Source organism: Fringilla coelebs (assembly GCF_963513975.1).
Source record: "Fringilla coelebs genome assembly, chromosome: 1".
NCBI lineage: Eukaryota > Metazoa > Chordata > Aves > Passeriformes > Fringillidae > Fringilla > Fringilla coelebs.
This window is the reverse complement of record NC_140028.1, coordinates 109,238,127-109,257,761: the sequence shown is the minus strand read 5'-3', so window position 1 is coordinate 109,257,761 and position 19,635 is coordinate 109,238,127. Positions and strand designations below refer to the sequence as shown.

The 19,635-nt window shown below is 41.5% G+C and overlaps 2 protein-coding genes across 2 annotated transcripts; both read right to left on the bottom strand.

Moving 5' to 3' along the window:
- Positions 1 to 3,708: 3,708 nt before the first annotated feature.
- LOC311162672 (C-C chemokine receptor type 4-like) lies at positions 3,709 to 4,785 on the bottom strand (the record flags this gene model as incomplete). Its single annotated transcript, XM_084221111.1, has 1 exon — positions 3,709 to 4,785. The coding sequence occupies one exon, from the start codon at positions 4,783 to 4,785 to the stop codon at positions 3,709 to 3,711; it is 1,077 nt and encodes a 358-aa protein (XP_084077237.1).
- Positions 4,786 to 18,227: 13,442 nt separating this feature from the next.
- On the bottom strand, positions 18,228 to 19,289 carry LOC311151582 (CX3C chemokine receptor 1-like; the record flags this gene model as incomplete). Its single annotated transcript, XM_084202140.1, has 1 exon — positions 18,228 to 19,289. One exon carries the CDS (start codon positions 19,287 to 19,289, stop codon positions 18,228 to 18,230), a length of 1,062 nt encoding a protein of 353 aa, XP_084058266.1.
- Between the last annotated feature and the right edge of the window lie 346 nt (positions 19,290 to 19,635).

Sequence of the window (19,635 nt, the reverse complement as noted above, 5' to 3'; positions counted from 1 at the left end):
TAGGACTGATTTCTCCATGATTGCCATTGGCACTTGCTGTGTCACAGTCAGATGACTGAGATACAACCATCACTCCTTCTCCTTTGGTCTTATCAGTTATACAAATGCTACAAATCTCACCACTATTGTATCATTTCCAGTCTCCTCCTTTCATGACTGGAGTAGCAAAGTTGAACTTTCAGTAGGCATTGCCTTAAGCACTATTTTAATTATTATTTTGATTGATATTATTAAATGGCCCTGGATTTCTAACTGGAAATCAGGTCAGATGGAGATGTTGGCATAAGAGACAGGATGTGATGAACCTGGTCTCTGGTTGTCTTAAGAGAGAGATGTTGGATAAAACTGCAAAGAATTAAGAGCTCTTGCAGGAAAGTGTGTGTGATGTAGATCCCTACTGGCAGTTTAGAAGCATCCTGGTCACAGAGGAGGACTCTGGTGCCTGTGGAATTGTACTCCCCTTCAGAGCAGGTGTGCAGAGCTGGGACAGTGACAAGCAGTCACTGCTGGCACAGTGCTGGGACAGTGACAAGCAGCTGCAGTCTAGGAAGAAGAATTGCAATTCCTCACTGGCTGTCAGACTGAGAGGAGCAGATTGTCTGGGAGCAGGCTGCTGGCCACAATGCTGCTTCTGCACAATTAAAAGGGGTAAAGCTGTTCTCCAGAGTAAATAGGAGTAAATGTGTAATTCAGCTTTTTGTTTAGGGAGTGACTGTGGTGGCCTAAGCACGCTATGAAAACCAATCAACTTGGTATCTTTTCATCATTATTTGCATTTAATCTAATTAGCTGATTTCCTCCTTTGTCTACCTTTCTGTGGCTGCTTAGCATAACTGAAGAGAGGATGCAGGGTGGCCTTCTGAGGAACCTTGATGTAAAAATGTGGCTTTAAGAATGAGTCAGCTCTGTTTCACTCAAATGTCTATCCATCATCTTTCATGGTTCAGTGGGTTTGTACATATATTCTTCATTGCTGGAAACTCTTGTTCAGCTAAAATAACACCTTTGTCAAATGACATTTTGAAAATCCCTACTTTATTTCTGTCTCTATTAATACTATTATCTCGTCCTTTCTCATCAGCAGATTTCAGAACCCTCTCTCAAAAGAGGAGTGGCATTGTCCACTGCAGCTTGGTGCGTGTGGGCTGGGGGTTTGTTCAGGTGACAGAGGAGGAAGCCACCCATGTTCAATGAGCTCCAGCCTCAGGACCTGATTTCCTGAACCCATCAATTTACCTTGAGCTCCTCTTTGCACCCAACGCAGCAAAGCTGCTCAGAGCTCAACTTTCGGCTCAGCTTTCAGCTCAGCTCCGTTGCTTGTCCAGCACACACATTGAGCAGCTGTGGATATTACTGGGAGAGCTGGAAGAGGCTATTTGACACAGAGGAGCAAGACAACATTTGCCTGGGAGGAGTTCTAGCTGCACCAGGCCCCCTCTGCAGCAAGGGAAACGTGCACAGGCCATGGGGTGCAAAGCTGAGCGGTGACATGAGGCACATTTGGGGTTTGTGTGGGAGAAGGGCTCTGCCCGCACTGGCTCTGTTTGTGGCATTGCTGCATGGCTGCTGGGTGCACCCCATTAATTCCACAGCATCCTCCCTCACCACAGAGTTCTCCCAGACCTGGACCTGCCTGCAAGACATTCCCTGATACCACTTTTTGCCCTGGATGTCTCTCACATCACAGCTGTCAAGAGCCTTCAGCTTGCTTGTTCCTTGTTGACCCTCAATCTTGCCAGCCCAGTGCAGGCAGCCTTTCCCTTAGTCTGGAAAGCAAGGGCAATTCTTGCTGACTAGAGGGATCACAGAGCAAGAGAAAGGAAAAAGAGGCTGCAGTGGAAGCTGTCTGGCTTCCAGGGTAGTCTGTGCACCAGACAAGTGCATAGCTCAGCAGTTCCCAGTGCTTCTGCTGGCAGCATCACCTGCTGTGAGGATGATGTGCCATGCCACCTTGGGATGTTATGATGGCTTCAGTGTCATCTGTGAGAATTTGAAGCACCTCACACTTTATATTTGTCTTCCTTTTAAAAACAAGTGATGGGTGGCATAACCCACTCTTTCTATCAGTCTTTCCCAAGTGATTTACATAGTGGATTCTAAGGTTTTGAGTATTAAGAATTTATAGTCTTTTTCTTGAAAACAAAGGCTCTCTCTTAGTTTGAGTAATGCCTTCCACAGCTATTATTATCTGTATTAATGCAGATTCTTGCTTGTCATCCTCAGCAAACTGCAAATGGTAGTGCATTCCCAAAGTTATGATGGATATATGTGTGTGTGAGATTTAAGTGTACTGCATTTTATTTTCAGTCTTGTATCATGAGAGAGGTCACATGGAGATGAGTTTTCACTTAGAAACATCTCTCATTTAGAGTGAGCACATGAGCACAATGGCACTACAATATTTTTACATTTCTTCCTCAGCCCTTTCCTGAGGCATTTTAATGCCTTGTTTGCTCTTTGTAGCCTTGGCTGAATGCTGAGAGGCACTTTATTACTGACAGTGTAAGAAAAGAATTCATCTGGTTTAGAGTAAGAAATCTGAATTGTTGTTGTCCAGCAAAAAGACACACCAGAAATATCTTCTAATACATATTTTTCAACTCTCAATTGGTCTGCCACCACATTACTGATTTTTTGCCTCTTTTAAAATCATTTTTGTGCCAAAATCTAAACACTGCTGTGTGAGTTTCCTTCCTGTTACAGATTTCTGATGAATTAATATCCTGTGAGCAGCTACTGGGGTATCACACTGCTTGCATTTTACTGTTATCAAATGCAAGGATTCTATGTGTGGTTTCTAAGCTGTACACAATCTCTGATTTTACTTTCTTTTGTTTTGCCAGATACATCTCCAGTGAATGAAAATCAAATTTTGGGGTTAAGTACTTTTGGAAGAAAGGACATTAATTTTAAAATATATGATTTTAACCAAGATGCTTCAAATTTATTCACACATGCTGGAAAATAAGTTTTTTTAAAATGCTTTTATTCAAAAATATTCAAAATATTTTCCATTTAATTAAAATACAGAAGAGCTATCCTGAATGACAGTGATAAAGTAATTCAAAATGCCTATATATACACCTACATATAGGCACATATGTCAACCTGAAAGAAAATGCACCTCCAATGAAAAGTAAAGGCTTTGCTTTGAGTCTTTGTGCACATAGAGAATATATTTTGTGCTTGTTCTTAACAACAGGAGATATATCACTCCCTCTGAAACGAAACATTTAAAAGTAGCAGGTACTACTAATAGCTGCCTAAGAGTCACAGGTGAACAAGTCCTACACAGATCAACTGCAGAATAAAAACGTACGGTTGCAATCATCCTTCTTGGGTACATGAATATGTTTTCCAAGTGCCTGTGCTGATGACAAGGTGCTGTCTCACCTCTGCCCCTCCATGCAGGCCAATGTCTCGATGCTGGTGACAAAGAAGCCGCGCGGTGCTTTGCACAGAACTGAGCAGTGATTTGTAATCACAGCAGAGGAAACTTGCATCCTCACGTTCCACATTTGGGACACCTTCTGTCGGAACACTGAGAAAATCTAGAGGCACAAATAAAGCTGAAGTAAGTAATTATCTGGCACTAGCTTATTGTTAAATGTGTCTGCATTTGCTTAGCTTTTCAAAGTTCCTGCTTTTCAAAGTTCCTGCTGTTGTCAGTTTGCTTGCTGCTGAGTTCAGTGGCTGGTCTGAAGTGTGTTACAGAGCGTCTTGGTCCCCTGTAGACTGTGTGTGGAACGAGCTGGTAGATTCAGTGTGGTAAGAGATGTGAACTCCACACCACTTGCAGAAATACCCTGGTAACTGCCAGTTCCTAAAGAGCATCTTCAGGTACTTCTTAAATTTCTCCCCCATGAAGAAGTAGATGACTGGGTTGAGGCAGCAGTGAAAAAGGCCGAGGATTTCCGTTACCTGGAAAGCATAGTCCAGATTCCTGCTCACTTGACAGTCTTTAATGACTCCCAAAAATTCCAGCAGTTGTAAGAAAATAACAATGTTGTAAGGGGTCCAAAAAAAGAAAAACACAATCATGACAACAAAAATCATCTTCACAGCCTTATTCTTTTTGTCATTTCTACAGTGAACTAATGTTTTAATGATCATGGAGTAGCAAAATGTCATAATTACAAAAGGGATTAGGAGCCCTAAAATGTTGACTTCCAAAGTGGAAAAAAGCTTCCATGCTGTGAAATTGCCTGGAAATCTCGGCTTGCAGGTAGTAAAATTATGTTCATTAAAAGACTCTCTAAATACAAGCTCGGGGACTGAGGCTGAAAGAGCTACTAGCCACACAACAAAGCTAGTAATGAAGCCATGGAAGGTGGTCCTTGCTTTCAAGGAAAGCACTGCACGAACAATTGCCAGGTATCTGTCTATGCTCATAAGCATAATAAAAAATATCCCACTGTAAAACCCAACCAGGTAGATCCACGAAATGATTTTACACCAGGGAGTTCCAAAAACCCATTGGTCTACTGTGAAATAAGACCAGAATGGCAAGGATAAAACGAAGAGCAAATCTGAGATGGCGAGGTTTAGCAGGTACACATCAGTCATGCTCTTCAGCCTCTTGTATTTGAAGAGGACCATGATGACCAGAATGTTTCCAGCGAGCCCGACCAGGAATACCAAGGAATACAGAATGGGTAGGAAGGAGGCTGCAAACCTCCTGACGCCTTCTTTACTGCATAGTTTCGGAGCATCGTAATAACTATCGTAATAGTCATAAAAGGTCGAGGGTTCGACTTCAAGGGACTCTGTACTTGAAGAAATCATGTTTTTCCCCCAGTTCTGAGAAGGGAAGAATATAAAAATGTCAGAATATAAAAATGTCAGTGACTTTCAGTGCGTCAAGACCGCATGGTTACTCCACAAACCTGAATCATGAGTGACAGCTCAGGACACGACTCACTGCAGGTTCTCAGACATTATGTAAGCATTATGGGATGGATGCATGTGCACACTCGAGCAAGGTATTGTCCTTAGCATGCATGTGTGTAAGCTATGATATTTTCTGAAAAATCCTTTTGCCAGGATTTTTCTCCAGAAAAGCTGAGAGGCCTCAGGAACAAAATGTAAACAATGATTATCTGCTGCTGTGGAATGTAAGCTATGATATTTTCTGAAAAATCCTTTTGCCAGGATTTTTCTCCAGAAAAGCTGAGAGGCCTCAGGAACAAAATGTAAACAATGATTATCTGCTGCTGTGGAATGCAACAGGTGCATTTTTGATTGGTCTCATGTGGTCGTTTTTAATTAATGGCCAATCACAGTCCAGCTGTCTCAGACTCTCTGGTCAGTTACAAGATTTTATTATCATTCCATTCTACTCCTTTCAAGCCTTCTGAAGAAATCCTTTCTTCTATTCTTTTAGTATAGATTTACTATAATATATATAATAAAATAATAAATCAGCCTTCTGAAACACGCAGTCAAAATTATAATCTTTTCCCTTGTCCTGGGACCCCTGTGAACACCACCCCACATGTGCTCAGTCCTTGCAGCACTGTGTGACTTACAGGTCAAGCTCAAAGGGATGTTCAAATGGATGACAGGAAAGCAAATGGGAGTGAAAGATGTGGGCCACAAGTGCCAGCTCAGAGAGGATTAAGTTCCATGTAGAGCAAAGTAAAAAGCAAACTCACTGCTCACTGCAGTTCAGAATTTCACTCACCCACCTTTCCCATCAAGTATATATCACCCACCATAGGAAGACAGTGATAAACTTGCATCAGACTTTTCTTATGAAATTACCTTTACAGAAAGCTGTCATGTCATGAGCTTTCAATAAGGGCTTATTTTCAGTGGCTAAATTAATAACAGGAATTTGTCATCTTCATATACATGTTCTTTTCTAATAGGCAGATACAGAGTTTTAAATGATGTAAGTTGGACACAGGAAAAATATCTTGGTGACTTATGAGTCTGTGTGTTATTCACATCACAGCATCATTTTTTTAGCCTAACATACCAGAAATTTAAGTCTGAGTTCTGTTCTTACTTGTGTGTGTTATTCACATCACAAGAGGCATTTTTTTAGCCTGTCATATCAGAACTCTAAGCCCTTGCTATTTTCTTCCCCTTTGTCTTCTTTTTATGAATGTAAAGCAGAAGTGAGTTTCTTAGATTTACTTGTCTTAGTCCTGTGTGTTGCTGCTACATACCAGCAAACGTTGATTATCATTAATCTGAGACCTACTGTGTGTGTTCCCAAGCATGACAGCTTTCCAGCCTACAGTTCCATTCCATTCTACACAGAGAGGAATTTAATCTGATTTACAAGGCACAAGGACAGAACTGTTTGACACCAGTGGTGTAGAAATGACAGCTTTGCAGCAACTGCAGACACACCTGAATTTAATCTAGGTTCAGCATAATACATTTGAATACTTAAAAACATATGCTCACAGAATACACCCACTTCTGATGATGCAAGAATTCTTAAAACTGCTTAAAAAAATTACCTGAGCAACTATAAAAGGTAAATGAAAAAGTATTACATTCACACATATCATGAGTGTACATGATACACAAATGTTTGAGCAAATGCATTTTATAAATTTTACCTTTTCTCCTCCTTTCTTCTCAGATGAGGTGAAGAATCTTCTTTGCTCTAAGGGTGCAGAATCTCTTGCTTTTCTTCAGGTAGCTCTGCCAGTGAGGTGCTACCCACACAGTATATTTCACCAGATGAAAAAAGCAGATAGCACTAGGTAGTGTGTCTCTTAGCGGAAGCTTCAACTTCCTTAGACCTGCATCACAAGTATTTCTCTCCTCAGTGCTCATCAGAGACAGTCCCTTTAAGTCAGAAACAGAATTAAACACAAAATGTTTAAAAAATCCCACAGTTTCCACTGGGAGAATGATTACTGAGTTAAAGCCCTTTCATTTCATCCAACAATCATTAAAACTGATGTCACTAAGCAGAGAAGTCACTCAGCTCTAATTCAACTGAAACCGTGTTCTTTTCTTAATCTCAGAAAAAAAAAATCAAAGAGTCCTCTGTAGAGCAGAGAGGAGGCGGGCACTTGGTGGGTGTGTGGGAAGTGTGTTTCTAGTCCTTCTCTGACAGATAACTAATTTTGCAAGTTGCATTATGTAATTGTAGAAGAGAAAAACTGTATAGATAGTGTAGGGAAGGTTCCTTTTAATCACTATTGCTCGATCTTCCTAACTCCTACTTATCTTACTAAAAATAGAAATGAAGGCACGTTAATTCAAACTGCCTTTTTGATTGATGTTTTCTATTGCAGGTTTTATATACAGCAAATCTACCTCCTACCACTGCTCAGGACAAAATATAACAGTGGTCAGAATAGTGAATAAGGAGTAGGATGTGCGCACGTGTGTGTGGTCTAAGGGCAGAGCGTGCCAAGTGCTGAGGTTTACCGAGGCTCTCTGTCACAGCACAAAGCTCAGCAGCTTCTATGAATTTCTCTTGAGAGTGAGATGGGCCTTATTTGTCTTTTGGAGGATCCTGAGGAGGGAGAAGAGAGCACAGAGGACATATGGCAGTCAGATGGGATGGTTGTGAGTCCTCCCAACAGAGCAGCTGTGCTGGCAGCTGGCAAGTGCTGGTCTCCTCTGTTTCCCAGAAAAGGCCAGCCAAGCAAAAGTACAAGCCATTTCTCAACAGGAGAGCCTGCTTTCTTGTGATCAGCAGAAACTGAAAATACACAATGAGAAGCAGAAACAAGAAATCTGCAGAAGGTGGTAGTGAGAGTGGGAAGAATCAGACATTTCTGTCCACAAGAAATTATCTTTTTTCTTCTTTGCTCTCTGGTGTTATTCCAGACACAGGTATAACTTTTGTTGTTATGCCATTTGCTGCTATCTCATATGCCTCTGACACAATAACTTCTGTTTGGCTGAAGAGCTTGATGTGAATGTGATGTGAAAAGCCTGAAGCATGAGATGCAGGATTTACTGCTTTCAGGTTTTGCCAGAATAAAACAATTGTGTGGGAAGGATCTTGTCAGTCATCTTTCACAAGCTGCATCTGTAGATTTTTAAACTGGTCTCTGGGAGATCTTCCTCCTGTACAGGTTATTGCTCTGCAGATCATTTACATTTTCTCTTCAGTTTACTAGCAGTCCTTAAAGGATGTGGACATCAGATAAGCAGATAACACTGTTGTACCCATTTCATCAGCTCTGCTCACAGAAACCAGAAGCTGTTCCTCTTGCTGTTCTTTTGTCTCTGTAAGGGCCTCCTTAATCTCTTCTTTGACATGTTGTTGCACTAGAGCCACAAGTTCAGCTCTTCAGCCACAATAACTATGAGAGAAAATCTTTCTTTGAATACATGCTTTTCAGGAAAAAACACCTCTTACTCTTTACAATGCTCTCTTAGGCATTGATGTTTCTTAGTTCTGGCTGTAAATTTGTTCTCCTCAAAAACCACCATGCATCTGCGTGCTTATCTTGTCCCATTCATTATTTTCAGCTCTATCAAACTAGATATCTTCTTTGAATTTTATCAGTGATGATTTTTCTTGATTTCCAGATGAAGAGGTGAATAGAACTGAATCCAGGTATTAAATCTTTTTGACCCTGTAAGAACCCTGTTTAGCTAAGGAATGACTTCCCATCAGCAGCAACATTTTGAAAGAGGTGTTGGCCATCATCCCCAGCCTTTTGGGACCTATCCTTAGCACACAGGCTGCACTTCAGATATGCTTCTGATCTTTCAGGCATACTGTCAGCAGGGAAAAAGTCTACAGCCTTGTGAATTCCAGTTTAGAATGATCCATATGGCATGAGTTTGAAGAAAGCACCTACCTGGCACATTGCCTTTTTGCACTGTCCTTTGGAAGACTTTTGAGTAGCAAATGCACCTGCCATAATACCAACTCACTTCATGCTAAATTGCCAGATGGTAAGGGCTGTCTTTGTGAGGAAACTGAGCAAGAATGTTTCTGCAGAAAGAGGAATGCTCAGCCACAAAAAAAAAAAAAAAAGGTTGTAGTTACACATGCTGGAAACTTATGATGTGTGAACTCCAGAAAATGAAGATTAAAAAATTTATCTGCCAGTTCATGAAAATCAGGAGGATGTGAATGAATCCTGGAATACCTTCTGATGGCTTACCAATGAACAGAGTCCCTGGGAGAGCCTGCAAGAAAAACTGGAGAGAAAACAGAAAAAAAAAAAAAGAAATCTCTGAGGAAATGCGACAATGCAGAAAATAGAGGAAAGGTGTTGTGAGTGCTGGTCCTGCAATTGATTGGAGAGAAAAGAGTGGAAGAGGCTGAGCATAACTAAAGTCTCCAGTGGAGGAGCTCTGAGGTCCCTTGTAACACAGCAGCCTGTCTTTTTCAGATGCTTCTTGGAGAACCTGACAGACACTAAGAAAAGGAGAATGGCAGGAGATGGCAAGATTACAGGGAAAGGGTGAAGCGTTCCCAGTGATGCTGCTGTAAAACTAAAGGTTTTGCAGGGGAAGAGAAGAAGAGAAGAAGAGAAGAAGTCATTTTACCTCTTTACTAAATGGTATCAGGATATGTGACAGCAGTCAAATAAATCACAGGGTAGACCAAACCAGATTGGCCTGACTGGAAGGAGATAAACCTTTCATATGTGATGGTGTGTGTGTGGGGGGTGCATCAAGGGCAACAGGAAGGAACTTAATCAAAGCAAAATGTGAAACAACCCATACCATAAAAACCTTTGCTTTCCACCATAAGATTATTTCAGCCCCTCCCATCTTTTATGGGAAGTCTTACCATTAATTTGCCATTTTACAGGAGGCATAGGAGTTTTGCCCAAGGAGGAACTGGAGATAGACATTTGCCTAACCCACTGAGTAGATACTTACCACTGATATGCCAGCGCACCATCCATTCTGTCTGATCTCAGCGCTGGCCAGGGACAGATTATTCAGAAAAGTCCTCATTTGGAAGAGGCTGGCCCACAAGAGAAGGAGATGACAGTAAATAACAAGGGATAACTATTGCAAGAATTAGTATTATGCTTGATTGTGACGATTGGTGCAGGATCCAGGCTGCCAAAGTCACAGATGGACAAACATTTACCTTTCTCATCAAACCATTCTCTCCATCAGGTAGCCAGCTCCTTTGTGTGTTGTCTGGCCTTGTGGGATTCTTCTTTTGGAATTCAGGTGAATTTGGATCACAGTTTGCACATCTGTAGCTCCCATTCTTCCTTGTAAGCAAAGTGTTTGCGCTACCAATTCATTGTACAGTTCCTTTCTTTGTAATTTCTTAATGTATCCCAAATTTCCTGCGGCAAAACAGAGCAATCTGAGAGAGAAGATTCCTTAAAAAAGGAAGTGAATCATTTCTTAGTTTTAGAGACAACCACTATTGATGTTTCTCAGGTGATTCACTCACAATGTACTTCAATCTTTTTGAATGCATGAACTCCCTTTGGCTAAGATAGCTCTTTGTTCTGACAGAGAAATTATTTAAGCCAAAAACTTCTTTTCCTTGTTCAATGCTAAGATGCAATTCCCCTCATTTTTTTTCTTTCAGTGGACCAGTCCTATGCATTCTACTGTTTCTATCCACTGGTGATTCTGTGAATGGTGTCAGTCATCCTTTTCCTCAGCGTAATTTGCTTTCTTTCTACATGCTGTGCTTGCAAAGCTGCTATAGACAGAATTCCTCATTTAAAAAAAAAAAGAACTGAAACTTCTCACGTCAAACATGACAGAAATAGTCATTTTGTATGCTGAATTTTACTTAAAATAAAAATCACTGATGCAAAATCATCAAGGGGCAGCTTTAGGGATGATGAGTTTATTTTTCCTAAATATGAAATAGCACAGCAGGGAGCTTTCTTTGTCATGTTCAGTGATCTCTTAAATGTCACCAAGCAGTTTCTACAGGTAGGTTAGAAGTCTGGGCTGCTTCCACTCTGAGGAGCAGTTGATACCTGAGATTGAATTTTTTTTTTCTAAATGTCTCAGCCATCACCTAATCACCACTATGAAGTCCTCTTAAAGGCTGGTCTTTCTGGGAAAAAAGAAGAAAATAAAAAAAAAAAAGGCAGTGGTGAAAGCAGAAGTGTTCTCAGGCCACTTCTGTGATGAGTTTAGATACAGAGGAAGGACGACAGTGGGGTGTAAAGGCTTTGTGTTCTGTGTGCTTTGTGTTGGTGCCCCCAAGTCTCAAACACTTCAATTGCTGGTAGCCTTTAAAAGCTTATTAAATGACTGGCCTTATCCTGAACATCGGCATCTTCAAAGTCTCTCCTGCCATGTTCCTCCCATGGCAGGTGTAATATAAAGGAGATAAATATAAATATAAGAATATAAATATAAATATAATAGATGTAATATAAATATTAAAAAATTAAAGTATTTGCAGAGGATCAAGAGGGAGAAAGAACTAATACTTGATCTTACAGATTACTAATCTTTCCATGTTTGCCAAGGCCCAGGCACTCTGTTATCCCATGGAAAAGCTGTTTCACTGCAAGGCCTGTTCACGACAATCTGCACAAACAACTTACACAATTTTCAGTTCACTTTTAGTAGCAGGGGAAACCACTCAGGACACCAAAATAAATCTGTGAGAGGCACAACAAAAGGTTTTCATTGGAGCATCTCTGTCATCTTTGTGATTCACAGGATATTCTGATGTATTTTGTGAATTGTTGGTGAAACTGCCTGTAGTTAATTTTACATCCACAGACTTTCATTTGCTTGCAAGCAAATAAATAAAACCTCAGAGAAACTGATGTTTCTTCCATCAGCACAATGTAGTGACTCATTTTTTCTTACTTTTCACAAACATATTTTTTACACTCCGTAATTGCTCATCAGTGACTCCACTTGCTTGACTGGGGTGCCCTGCTTCAACCATGAGTGACTTTCAGGTCCAATGGAGTTTAATATTGCCACCTTCTGGTGGAAATGCAAAGAAAGCACTGACACTAAAGATGGGCAGAAGGAATGATGGAGAGAGCTTAGGGCTGTGGGAGCCAGGGTGATTACAGGGAAAGTGAGAGGGTGTGGTGACTCTGGAAATATTAGGCTCCAGGTGCTGTTAGCCTTGTGCAAAAAGACATATGCCGCTGTCTACAGTTGCACCTTCTTAATCTGACTTGAACTGTAAACCCTGGCCTGGGTATTCTGTGTTGCTTTAATTGTAACTTGAATTTTGTCCATCCCTTCACGGTAGCCTCCTGAAGCCCGAACTACCATGAGGATCTGGAGAGTAAGGCTCAGCAATGGGACCAAGAAAAAGGAACTGAACAAGAGACCAAGTGAGGGTGAGCCTTAATGATTCAAATGAGGGCTCCCTTGGGGAAAATAAATCAAAACCAAAACAAAACAAACCACAAAAAAGCCCAGAAAAACAAAACCAAAACCAAAATAACAAACTAAAACACAAAGCAAAATAAAAAACACAAGCAAAACCCCAATCAACCAAAAAAGAAAAAAAGAAAAAGCTGAGCACTGTGTGAGGATGCCTATTTTCTAGAAAAGGAGTCCAAGGGGGAAAGGGACTACAATAAAGCAGAGACTCACTGCAGAGGGGCTCTGAAGCCACTTAGGTGTTATGACCTGGTAAATTTTAGTCAGCTCCAATACTGCCATTCCCAAAACAGGCAAACCCTGCTTTGAGCCTCCTCAGATGCAATCCTTCCAGGACAGAGCAGATGTGAGGTGGAGGTCCTTCATCTGTGCCAGGAGAGCTAGCATGACATCCCTAGGAATTGCAGAAGAAGCAAACCCTGGGCGCGCTTAGCCAGCTGCCCAAGCCTGGCTGCTTACAGCCCGTTAGCAGCGCTGCTTCCCGTTTTCCTCTGGGGAATGCTCCCATTGCCTTGTGCTCCAGCTGCGGCCAACTGGCATCTATGAACTGGATCCATTGTTGCCTGGGGCAAAGTGGGGGGCAAAGAGCTGTGGACAAAGGTGGTTCAACAACCTGCTCCAGGTGCATTTTGGATTTACCATTTCCTCCTGATTCCTACCTGGCTGGAGACTGGAAAAACCATCGAAGCGGCAGCTCAGGGTTTCAAGCAGCTCTCACCTGCACGGATCCGTCCTGTTCCGGGGCACATGGGGACAGCAGCCCCATGTGTCTGACACCAGGGGGAACTGTCTTGTCACAGGAGCCATCGCCGCTCTGCTTCTTCAGCTCTGCCCGTGTCCTCCGCCGTGCCCTGCAAGTTTGGCCACTGCAATCTCTGCTGACATTTCTATGCCTCTCGGTGGCGCTGGCTTTAATTAATTAATGCAGCAAATCGATCGGCTGAACGAGAACCCCTCGTGGGAGAAATGCAGCTTCTCAGTCACCTGCATTATCCTGGCATGTTGGACCTATGTGTTGTGGGACTGCTGTGCTGCAGCTGGAAATGGGGCAGAGGCAAATGTATCCAATTTATCAGAGACTTAAAATCTGAGTGGGGTGGGAAACAGACTGCTCCAGTGACAGCAGCAGTTGGACAATGGATTATATTCCCTGTATAGTGAAACAGCAGTGCCAGAGTCCTTGCTGGCATTCTCTATCCCATTCACCAGCCTCTGCCTTCAGGGATGTGAAGTTCATGTGCTCCTTCCTGCTGATTCAAATATCATGGTTAGAAATGCGGTAAATGCAAATTGTTCTTCAAAAGCAAACCATTTTCCTCATGTCCAATGGGAGTTATTTTACAGCATTTCTTTTGGGAGAAGAATGAAAAATGCAATATATTGACATTTTTGCGTTACATATTAGTGTAACAAGCAAAATCGGACATGAAAAGTTGGTGGATTTTTTTTTCCGTTTTGAAAACAAAGTGTTAACCCTGGCCCTGTAAAGCATAGATCTTGAGGTTTGGGTGTGTTTGGTGAAAACCAAGCTCTTAGAGTGGCTACCAAATAAATTAGGAAGTTCTGCTTACCAGTGACAGCACAATTATTGCTAACTTCAACAGAAATTATATGTATGTGGTTAAGTGTCAGAAACAAATTTTTAATAGTTAGAAATTGTTCTCAATTTTTGCTTTCATAACTGAACTTCAATTTCAAAATAATAACTCTGGACGACACAGATTTTCATTAGAGTTTCAGGTGTCCTGCAGAATTAAGAAACTGAAGTGCAAACAGTAAAAGTTTGAGCAGGACTAGGTATGTTCTTAATACTTAATATAGAAATAATTTCATTTAGTGTCTGTTTTAGAAGTGGTGTGTTAATGGCCTTTGGCAAATATGCATCATGCTTGGGCTATAACTACAGAGGAAAGACATTACCAGATGGGACCTGGAAAAGCAACAGTGGGTAGAGATGGTGCAACTTCAGATTTTCTTTGAAAAATTCTCATTTGTTTTTTAATGATAGCAGGACTTGGGATTTGCATGGATCAGACTTGTTCCTTCATTGTCCTGCTAAGATAAGAGCCTTATATCACTCACAAGATCTCAATGAGGGATCCCACAAAGGTTATAGAGACAAAATGGAAATTACAGAATTTAACCCATAACCCATTAATTCATTAACAGTTTCTCTGTGAAGAACATAATTAAAATTTCAGACTATCCTGGGCCAGGACTTCAAATCCACTCCCACCAAATGCTGAATCCAAAGGAAATATGTGGGTAGTGACTGGTCCTTCTGATGCCAGTGTTGGAGTCAGCTTTCACTGCTGAGCAATTTCCTAGGCCAATGTGATGCTTTGACTGGCTGCACTTCTAAGCTTTTTGTACAAGTTTTTTATTAAAAAAACCCAAGAAACAAAAACAAAAAGGTAAATCCTATTGTTTTGGAACTGTGTTGTAATATTTGAATCAGGTGCATTCACAGTGGCACCTAAAAAAATACTGATGTCCTCGTATCTCACTGCAAGCAGTTCAGCTAAATATAGGTCTTGTTTATTCTGTTTTTAAGCAGAACATGAAATATAGTCATGAACCTGCCAAGGACATTTGGATTCAGGTTTTATTAGTTCCTCAAACTTAACCCAGCTGGGAAAAGATTTATAGTAAGTGTCAGTGTGACTCTCAAACAGTAAAAAAAAAAAGTTGATAAAAATGAAAAATTAGGATGCAAAGATAGCTCATCAACCTCAAAACCCCAAAGCCCAACACCCACCTCCCAAACCCAGAGATTTCCTCATCTTCTTTTTGCACATCTAAATTCTATTCAATGGAAAGATACAAGTGTGTGTGCATTTCCATGTGTAAATTGTCACCTGCTAAGTAAGCAAGAGTCTGTCCTTAATTTATAGCAGGTGAAAAGGTTTTATCCCCTACTGAGAGAGTGGTTTACTTTCTCATGGGTAATGGGGAAGAACTGGATATTGCTGGTCATCAGGGATGTGTTGATCAATCTAAGGATAAATGTATCATTAGTGCTCTATACAGAAAAGCTGTGCAGGTCATAAACTAACCAGGCAGTTAGAAAACACCAGTTTCCTGCTGCAGAGGTTTTGAAAGAGAAGTTGTGTCTTTAAATAAAGGCGACAATTAACTGAAAGTCCAGCTCTTAAAGAGACATCAATGGGCTTTCTGTCAGGCTTGAACAGCGCAGGGCAGCAAAGGGCAGCGATGCCTGTCTCAGCTTGCAGCTGAACCCAGACCTGGTAAAGTTTGCTACTTGCTGCTCTCAGAGCACAGGTATGTCCCATGGAGGCTGAAGTTTTTAAGGAACAATTCCACTAATACTCTTCCTGTTAATACAAACAAAATTAAAATGGTGATTTTGGTTTTCACTTGGGTTTTCAAAGATTTACTGCTACTCTTATGAGGAGGAACCTGCAAAACTAGCAGTTTGTGGTGGAGCCAAATGCCTAAAAATCCTCTAAAGTTTTTAATCTCATACAAATGCTCACATATTGAGCTACAAAACCATGAAAATAAATGGCAGACATAATAACTTGCAAATGCATGGCATAAAACTTGACAATGTTATGCTGGCAATCCTTGGAAGTATTCCATTGCACAGTGTGGCAGAGAAGACAGGAGTGCAGGATTTCAGGAGGGGCCCTTTGACTTGGAAGTGAAGGTTTTTGACAGCTTGCAGAGGACCCAGGGCTCTCAAGGCAGTCTGACTCGCAGTAGCAAGTCTGCCCTGCCAGAGGGAGATGCATCTGGAAGGAGAGGGATGCATTGTGCTGCTGATGGGTAGGATGGCTTGGGGAACCACTGGGTCAAAGGAACAAAAACCTCTCCTTTCCTGGAGAGCTGCCATCAACAGCTCTGGGCTTCCACCTTTCATTCTGCAGACAGCACATGGATCATATTTAAAGGTGCCTTTTCCTTTTCCCACTCAGTAACTCACCATTGACTGAAAAATCAAAGGGAAGTTAAATAAAGCAAGCGTGATTGCATTGCTCAGTTTGGCAATCCACCGTCTTCAGGCTGACTTCAGGCTGATAACTTCTTGTTTAGTCTCAGAACCTTCCTCTTTCTTTCTGCACATCTTGGCATTTCTTTAAAAAACTTTGTAAAAATACCATTTCTTAAAATACCACTCTCTTGGAGGGAGTGACAAACAAAGTTGCCTTATATCACTTGATTAGGCAGACTGAATTTTGAAAAAGGATTTAATTTCAAGTGACACTCATGCTACACTTAATCTTAGACAACAAGTCTGGAGTCTGGAAGCCTGCTTATAACTGAAAATTACAAAATTGAGCATAGAGAATGTATTTCCACCAAATACAAATAGCTTTAGGAAAACATTGGGTTCAGATGGGGTTTTTTACTGCAGATTGTGATGAATGTTCAGTAGCAAAAAATGGAATATTTCTGTAATTATGGGAAAATTGCTCAATGCACACACTCTCCTCCACATTTCCTAGGAAACAAGGTGGTACTAAGGTCCACAAAGAAAGGCCTTACTCCTCCCCCTGACTGTTTGAAGCAACTTTTTTGTGTTAGTTGAAAAGTGAGAGTGTTTCTTCAGATTTGGCATATTAGCAGTTCCATCAGTGTACAGAAATAGGGTTCCACTGTCATGGACTTGTTTTGTAGGATTGGTCCTTGATTTTTCCTTGTAAGGTGATCTCAGCTCCATTATTGGCAACAGTCCTTTTTCCATTCACCTAACTCTAGTCCACAGTGCCAACAAATTCTCCTTTGCTTTTGCAGCAGATGGTGGCAGGGATGCCCAGGTAAAGGACTCAGTTTTCTGATGGACATTTTGCATCCCCAGTGCATTGTTACTGCAGGAGTAACAAGGATGTTTGGAGGCTGTGCAGTGCACATGGGAAATGTGTCCTCTGGGATGCATTAAGTCTGGGTACAACTGCAGTTTTCCCTGGGGAAATCAGCTGTGGTGGGAGAGGCCCCAAAGCTTGAGGAAGGTTGTGGTAAGGAGAATGGGCAAGTGATTATTTTGTCCCCAGAGCTATTGTCTGTGATAGTGTAGTCATGGCTGGTGTTTACAACATGTGGCAAGCAGGGCATGGGTGAGAGGCAGGGACTGACCGTGCCCAGCTTGATTGTGCTGTATTTGCACCAAACACAGGGATATCCAAACCCATACTTCTAGTTACCATTGATCCAGGCTGCTGATGTCCACTGGTCAGAGCCCCTGGGGATGTGCTCTGGGAAGGGCTCCACTGAGCTCTGGCCTTTGGCTGAGGCCAAGCCCATGGAAATCAGGAGATACACCCACTGGTATCCACCCTAAAGGATGAATTAGAGATCCTTGCTCTGATTATTGCATGCTATAAACACAGAGTGAACAGGTGACACTAAACATATATTCAGAAATTACTCTCTTTTTTTAAACAGTAGGATTTTATTACATATGAAAGCACAGTTAAAACATTTGTTGCCATCAATAACCACAAAGTCACTTCCTTATGGATATATAGCATCAAAAATACACCCCTTTACTATAAAAAATATTCTCCTCTCCTAAAAGTTAGTCACCATTCATTAAAGAGATTTCTCTTCCCTTATTAAAAATGAGTTTAAGTCTATGTACATCAGTATGACATGCACATACACTGACACATGCAGAAGTTCCAGTGGTGGAACTGTTCAAAAGGTTCCCTACCCTCTTCCTTTCCTAGGCACAGAGCGCTCCTTTTGTTTCTACTTTTCCATACTCTTGATTCCATTCCATGTCCAACACTGACATGTTGTATTTCTTTTGTTTTTGAAAACTTTGCTGTTTTAGAATATTTAATGCTTAACTAGAGGCACATCAGTAATTCAGTGCAGCCTTTAAGGCTCTTCATATGGGTGAATGCAACCCCTCAGTGGCTGCTATCCCTGCAGGAGACACAAATTGACACATTTCTCCTTCTGAGACCCTTTTAGACGAAGACAGAGACGTCCTGGTCGCTGGTGTTCTGGGTTGCGTTGCTGTACACCACACTTTCTGCATAACTAACTGAATGGGAGACCTGGTAGTGACTGCAGGGCCCACAGAAACACGGGAATGGACAGTACTTCAAGCAGACATGATAAAGGTATTTCCTGAATTTTTCCCCAGCAAAGGCATAGATAACAGGATTGAGACAACAGTGACTGAATGCAATGGTTTCAGTCAGGTGCATTGCGTAGTCCAGTGACTTAATTTGGTTGCAATCTGTGAATAACTTATAGTGATTTAAAGTATCTAGAAAAATCAGTACATTGTAGGGGGACCAAAACAGAAAAAAAACCACCACCACAACCAATATCAGTTTTATGGCTCGGGCTTTTTTCTGATTTTTGCAGGACAGGAGGGTTTTGATGATCCCACAGTAGCAATAGAATATGATACAGACCGGGATGAAAAAGCCAATGGTGTTCAGCTCCATATTGCAGAACACTGGCCAGATGCTCCCCAGCTTCTCTGGGAAGACAGCAATGCAGTCATTTTCTATGAGCTGGGTGAACACAAATTGTGGCACCGACACTAGCACCGCTATTGCCCACACTCCACAGCTTACAAGAAAGCCGTGTCTTACTGTTCTGGATCTCAGAGAATAAGTTGCCCGAACAATGGCCAAGTACCTGTCAATGCTGATAACAGTGATAAAGAACATCCCCCCAAAGAAACCAATGTAATACAGGGAGGAAACAGCTGTGCATGCAGTAGTCCCAAGGGTCCATCCACGGACGGTGTTGGACGCCCAGAACGGGAGGGAGATCACAAACAGAAGGTCAGAGATAGCCAAGTTCAGGAGATAGATGTCAGTGATGCTTTTTTTATTGCCTTTCACAACGGCAAAAACCACCATTAGATTCCCTGTGAGGCCAAGAGCAAACACCATGATGTAAAATAACGGCAGAAATATTTTCCCAAACTCTTGGATGTCAGTTTTGTTGCAGAAGAAAGCATGTTCATCGTAAACGTATTCAGTTGTGACTTCTGCGTACGCTTCTGTCATGCTGAATTTGTTGGCTAGAGGTGAAATGGAAAGAGTAAAGAAAATAACATTAGAGCAATCTTAAATGTGCTGTGGTAAATACTGAAAGACTGCACCAAGCATGCTTTGGGATTTTGTCACTATTTATTTTAGTGAGGTTTGTATTACTGTGGAACTGAGGTAGTTATGTATGACGAAAGCCCAGACTCTGCTGTTACATGTACTTCACTGAAAATTAACTCTTTAGAGTAAGAAAAAAATTAATGAGATTTTCAAGGGCTGTCACATAAGCCCCTACTTATTGTAGTGCAGCAAGAGCAGCAGCGAGCTGAGATCTGGCTGAGCTGTGTGTGCGGTGCAGGGCAGC